A 6,556-nucleotide genomic window follows, 5' to 3' on the forward strand; every position below is an offset into this window, starting at 1 on the left:
AATCCTGTTTTGATCCGTCGTGGAGGAAACCGGTATAGGGCTGCCATTTCACACATGGCTTTCCCCTTCCGGTAAAGAGCTGGATCTGAAGCCGTTTGCCATTTCAGACTGCGCCGCTTTTTCCCTGCACATTTTCGCCGTGTGGGTGATCTTCGGCTTTTTTTTTTAACGTTTGCTTTATAGCACTATAACAAAAAACTCTAGGCATTCCAATGGGGTTGATATAATGCTGTTCCATTATAGCACTATAACACTATAAAGCTAACGTTCCCCCCAAAAAAGCCAGAGATCGCCCGCATGGGCGAAAAATAGCGAGAAAAAGCGCATCGGAACCGGGAGAGGAAACTAGAGACTACTTGGAAGCGGTTGACAGGTAAAACGCTTCGGCCCCATTTCCTAAATGGCACAGAAGCATTTGTGTCTGAAATTACAAATATATTGGAGCCCCACCCTTCCTGAGCGAAGACAAAAATGTGTGAGCCAGAGGCTCAAAAACTGTGAGCTAGCTCACACTAACTCAGCTTAGAGGGAACACTGATACAGACGTGTGCTAGACGCCCACAGAACAATATAACATCAAATGAGACTATATTAAAGCCATAACATATTTAGTGTCTGTTAATAAAGACAAGCAACTCATTCCATCATAGAAAAAATACAAAGGTGCATTGTACTTTGGCAGCAGTATCGACACGTTCGGAAATAAGGGAGGAGACCTTGCCCAGATAGATTAACAGAAAAGTGATGAAAAGAAAAGCTGTGGTGGCTCAAGTGGTTAAGGCACTGAACTGCAGACCGGACGGTCGGTAGTTCAGCAGTTCGAGCCCCGAGTGCCGCGTGATGGAGTGAGCTCCCATCTGTGGCTCCTGCCAACCTAGCAGTTCTAAAGCAAGAAATTGCAAGTAGGTAAATAGGTACCGCTTCTGTGGAAAGGTAACAGCGTTCCATGCGCCTCAGCATCTAGTCATGCCGGCCACATTACCACGGAAACATCTTCGGACAACACTGGCTCTTCGGCTTGGAAACGGAGATGAGCACCACAACCCTAGAGTCGGATTCGACTGGCTTTCGAGCAAGGGAAACCTTTCCCTTTTTAAATCAACAAAAATGTCTACTTGAATGTAAGAATGAACGTAAGATTCCTATATAGGATTGGTTCCTCAGGAAAGACCAGAGGTCTGAAACACTTACATATCCGGAAAAAGTGTCGACTGAAAGAGAAACACAGACTTACTGAACTTTGAGCAGACCGCTTTTGTGAATTTGATTATGGACCCAAGACTGCTTGAGGGATATAGATTGTGAGAGACTTGAGCAGACCGCTGTGTGAATTTCTATCGACCTTTGTATTTTTTCTTTGATGGAATGAGTTGATTGTCTTTATTACCAGGCACTAAATATGTTATGACTTTAATATAGTCTCATTTGTTGTTATATTGTTCTGTGGGCATCTAGCACACGTCTGTATATATTGTTTTCATACCTGACCATAGTCTGAAATGGCACCATGTGAACTTCACATGGACATGAAGGGTCGAGGTGAGCTGGTACTGGAGCCAAGGGGGAGGGTGACGGGAGCCAGCAAAACGGAAGTTTGATGCAGCACCGTTTTTGTGAGGAAGTACCTAAGGTGTGGGTTTGTATAGTATAAAAAGGCCTTGTTGGTTCCAGCTGCGCTTCTTGCGATACTGAGGTGGTATCAGGTTAACTGAGGTATCGGAATGTTCTTCTGTCTCCTCCAGATCTTCTTGGAAACTGAACTGTTCTACAAAGGTATCCGCCCAGCCATCAACGTCGGCCTGTCCGTATCGCGTGTCGGTTCTGCTGCCCAGACGAGGGCCATGAAGCAGGTAGGCCGTAGTTGCAATTAGAGATGTAAAATTTCCAGAAATTTTGGAGCTCGGGAAAAAAACCCGTTTTTCCCCCTTTTTTGGGGGGGGAAAAACAGAAATTTTCAGAAAAATTGAAAAAAATGCTACATTAGCATTTCTTTTGTCTTTTCTAGTTTGAAAGTCATTCTGTTACTTTAGGAACATAAAATATGACTATGGACATTTTTACTTGGCATGAAATTATCACAACTAGCATATTAAAAATATAGTGTATCCAAACAATTATTTCAAACAGAATACCCACCCACATGCAAAAACAAAACTGAAACTTTTTAATTTTCTTCTGACAATCGCACCTCCTAAAGGAAGAAATTCATCTTGTTCTTGCATCATATATATATATATTAGAAATGATTTGGAAAATATTTGAACACCTGGTCTTAAAATATTTTATTCATCATGTTAAAATAAAACATTCCATAATCAATTTTTTTCCTTTTCTTTTTTCAATTTTTCCAATTTTCCAGAAAAAAACAAAAAGACTTAGGAAAAAAGACGGGGGGGGAAACTGTTTTTTCCCGAATTTTTCTGGGTTTTTTCCGGGCCTTCACATCTCTAGTTGCAATATCTCTCTCTTTAAAAATACTATAGCATCCTCTTTTTGTTCCGTTAGCACAGGGGGTCCCCAGCAATGCTCCCTCTAAGCCATGGAGTCCTGTGAGCAAAAATTCTACTTTGTGAGCGAGCCATTTGGCTCCTGCATCAATTAGTTTGCTCTGGAGCCATCCCTTCCTGAGCTAAGACAAAAATGTGTGGGCCAGAGGCTAAAAAGCTGTGAGCTACTCAGCTTAGAGGGAACACTGGTCCCCAGCCTTTCCCAGCCTGCATTCACCGCTGGAATTCTGACATAGCGTGCTGAGCACAGGCACAAAATGGCGGCCACAGGGGGCGGAGCCAGCCAGAAAATGGCCGCTGCAGCTTGCTTTCAGTCACACAGTGAAGATCCTTGTGCTCTGGTAGCAGCTGCCGTCTAGGCCATGTTTTTTAAAAATCTGCATAACCAGTCAACGGGAGAGCCAGTTTGGTGTAGTGGTTAACAGCGGCAGACTCTAATCTGAGAGAACCGGGTTCGGCTCTCCACTCCTCCACGTGCAGCTGCTGGTGTGACCTTGGGTCAGTCACAAGTTCTGTCAGAGCTGTTCTCTCAAGGGCAGTTTTCTTAGCGCTCTCTCAGCCCCACCTACCTCAGAGGGTGTCTGTTGTGGGGAGGGGAATGGAAGGAGATTGTAAGGCGCTCTGAGACTCCACTCTCTTCTTCAAATCTGCAGTGGCCAGTCGGAAACCTTGCTGGCGAAAAGCCCCACCCGGTTCGGCCCGCTTTCTAAAAATGCTTGGTGGGCACCATGTTGGGAACCCCCAAATTAGTGTGTAAAATTATGGCAATAGAGTACATCTGTGGTGGTTATATTTAAGCTCTAACAGGTTAGCAAGTGCAAAGGAGTTTGCATTGGAACTTTCTGTCGAGATGAACTTAAACATATTCTCTGAACTGAAGCAACCTGAAGCCTTCAACCCTGCAACATCCATTCCCTGAGTTCGGCGGAGGGGAAGCAGCACTCGGAATGCCCTTCTTTCTAATGTATTAAATTTTAGATTAGGGGTGTTGAACTCATTTTTTATGAGGGCCAGATCTGACATAAATGACACCTTGCTGGGCCGGGCCAGGTGTGTCATAAAATGTGACGCCAGGTAGCGGAGATATAAACTTTATAAAGGACACAAACACAAAGGGTTTTTTTTTAACTTAAAATAAAAACATGCTTAAAACATCAGCACTCTTGCAATATTTTGTTTATTTAACCATGCCTGATAACTGACACCTCTTGCTCTGAATTATTGCATCAGAATGTCTGTGCTGTTGCAATCTTGAGTGTGCTGTTCAGGTGTGTATCTGTAAGCTGCAAACCTACGATGGCGCAGCAGCAGAACTGGAAGAAGCACCAGAAGACGGCCAGTTCCACTGTGGGCCTGATAGAAGCCCTCCGGGGGCCTGATCCAGCCCCCAGGCCGCATGTTTGACACCCCTGTTTTAGATATTTACATCCTGCTTTCCCCCCCACTGGGAGCCAGAGTAGCTCATGCTGTTCTCCCCTCGTCTCTTCTTATCCTCACGACAGCCACCCTGGGCGGGAGGTCAGGCTAAGAGGGTGTGATGTGAAAGCCGCTGCCAGTCAGAGTAGGCAATACTGACCTTGATAGGCTAATGGTCTCTCTATAAGGCCGGCTTCCTGTGCCGTCCAACTGGGCCACACGTACTATTCAGGTTTGCTTGACTAGAAGCTGGGACGTAAGTCCTGTGCCCTAGCTGAGCCAGTTTGGTGTAGTGATGAGGAGCGCAGACTCTAATCTGGGAGAATCGGGTTTGATTCCCCACTCCTCCTCCACATGCAGCGGCTGGGATGACCTTGGGTCAGTCGCAAGTTCTCTCAGAGCTGTTCTCTCAAGGGCAGTCCTCGAAAGAGCTCTCTCAGCCCCGCCTACCTCACAGGGTGTCTGTTGTGAGGAGGGGAAGGGGAAGGGATTGTAAACCGCTCTGAGACTCTCCGAGTGAAGGGCGGGGTATAAATCCGATCTCTTCTTCTCATCTGTCCTTCTGCAGGTGGCTGGAACCATGAAGCTGGAACTGGCTCAGTACCGCGAAGTGGCCGCTTTCGCGCAGTTCGGCTCCGACCTGGACGCGGCCACTCAGCAGCTGCTCAACCGCGGTGTGCGTCTGACTGAGCTCCTCAAGCAAGGGCAGTACGGTAAGGGATTTGGCCGCCTTACCTCAGAGGGACGTTGAGCTCTTCATACCCACAAGTGATGGGTGACAGCTGGTAAAGGTAAAGGTTCCCCTTGCTCGAAAGCCAGTCGAGTCCGACTCTAGGGTTGCGGTGCTCATCTCCGTTTCAAAGCCGAAGAGCCAGCGCTGTCTGGAGATGTTTCCGTGGTCATGTGGCCGGCATGATTAAACACCAAGGCGCATGGAACGCTGTTACCTTCCCACCGAAGTGGCACCTATTTATCTACTTGCAATTTCTTGCTTTCGAACTGCTAGGTTGGCAGGAGCTGGAACTAGAGACGGGAGCTCACTCCGTCATGCGGCAACTCGGGTCTCGAACTGCTGAACTACCGACCTTCCACAGCCTGCAGTTCAGCGTCTTAACCACTTGAGCCACCGCTACTAAATTGCATTATCGAAAATGTAGTTCTCCCTGAGCCCTGCTTGCAGGGGGGCAGGGTTTGCTATAAATCAAATTTAGTGAATTAATTATTTTCTCTATGTGCGGCTCTCATTACACCGGGAGGGGGGGGCCTGGGGGAACCAGTGACATGTACCGTGTTTCCCCAAAAATAAGACACTGTCTTATATTTATTTTTTCTCAAGAAGACACACTAGGGCGTATACCGCAAATGCATAGAAATCCTGCTAGGGCTTATTTTGGGGGTAGGTCTTACTTTCGGGGAAACAGGGTAGTTAGGCCCTTCCTTTCTCCTTTCCAGTTGTTGGAGGACGCAGCGCTGAGAGGCACTTGACTTGCCATCGCCTGGGCCTGTGGGATATGGGGGAGGGCGGGGTGACGGTTGTGCGGCCTCCGCAGGCGGCTCCCGGGTTGGAGCAAGAGGCGGAGACGAGAGACCACCTTCCAGTTTCCTCAGAAGCTTTTGGCCGACTTCTCGTGTGGAGTGACGCTTCAGCTCAGTCACGGCTCCGCCACCCCTCGCGGTGCCCGGGTCGCTTCACTTAAGGCTCCCTCTCTCCCCAGTTCCCATGGCCATCGAAGAACAGGTCGCCGTCATCTATGCCGGAGTGCGGGGTTACCTGGACAAGCTGGAGCCCAGCAAGATCACCAAGTTCGAGAAGGCTTTCCTCGCCCACGTTCTGAGCCAGCATCAGGCCCTCCTCTCCACGATCAGGTACGGAGGTCGTTTTGTGCCGGGCCCGGAGCAGATCCGCTCCCTCCGGGACCCGGAGGCAGGGGAAAGGCCTCTTCAGATCAGTTTCTGGAGAGCACAGAGGCAGGATGATGCTGTTGCAGCCGTTCTCCTTGTGGGCTTTGCTGCCACAGGAAGCGGCAACGGCGGCCGCAAGCCTAGACCGCTTCGAGAGGGGGACTGGAGAGCCCAGGCCAGCCCGATCTCGGAAGCGAAGCACAGAATCATAGAAAGTTACGAGTCGGAAGGGACCTCGCGGGTCATCTGGTCCAACCCCCTGCACTCTGCAGGAGCACAGCCGAAAGACAGCCCGACAACCCAGTGTTCCCTCTAAGCTGAGTTGGTGTGAGCTAGCTCACAGTTTAATAGCCTCCGGCTCACACATTGTGTGTCTTCGCTCAGGAAGCATGGCCCCAGAGCAAGCTAATTCATGCAGGAGCCAAATCGCTCGCTCACAGCTTTAACGTCGAAAGCTCACAAAGTAGATTTTTTGCTCACAAGGCTCCACAGCTTAGAGAGAACATTGCCTACAACCAGGGGTCGTTTCGTAGAAAAAGAGCTAGGGGAACTCATTAGCATAACTCATTAGCATATGCCACACACCCTGACCTCACCGGAAGTGTGTCATAAGGCCACACACCCTGACATCACCAGAAGTGTGTCATAAGGCCACACACCCTGCCCCCAACGGTCCCGGCCACCGCTGCCAGCCTTGCAGCTCCACTGCCGAGCCCCATGAGGCCGGCAGG

At 48.9% G+C, this 6,556-nt stretch overlaps 1 protein-coding gene across 1 annotated transcript in view; it reads left to right on the forward strand.

Annotated features, from left to right (window-relative positions):
- ATP5A1 (ATP synthase, H+ transporting, mitochondrial F1 complex, alpha subunit 1, cardiac muscle) overlaps positions 1 to 6,556 on the forward strand; it is a gene marked incomplete at its 5' end in the record, with an annotated part of 20,815 nt that overhangs the window by 12,403 nt on the left and 1,856 nt on the right. Inside the window, 3 exon segments of the mRNA XM_015412412.1 lie at positions 1,743 to 1,850; positions 4,492 to 4,636; positions 5,639 to 5,789. Of these exon segments, the coding sequence (XP_015267898.1) occupies positions 1,743 to 1,850; positions 4,492 to 4,636; positions 5,639 to 5,789 (404 nt within the window).

The sequence above is a fragment of the Gekko japonicus genome, unplaced genomic scaffold (assembly GCF_001447785.1).
Source record: "Gekko japonicus isolate JY-2015 unplaced genomic scaffold, Gekko_japonicus_V1.1 scaffold6636, whole genome shotgun sequence".
Lineage (NCBI taxonomy): Eukaryota > Metazoa > Chordata > Lepidosauria > Squamata > Gekkonidae > Gekko > Gekko japonicus.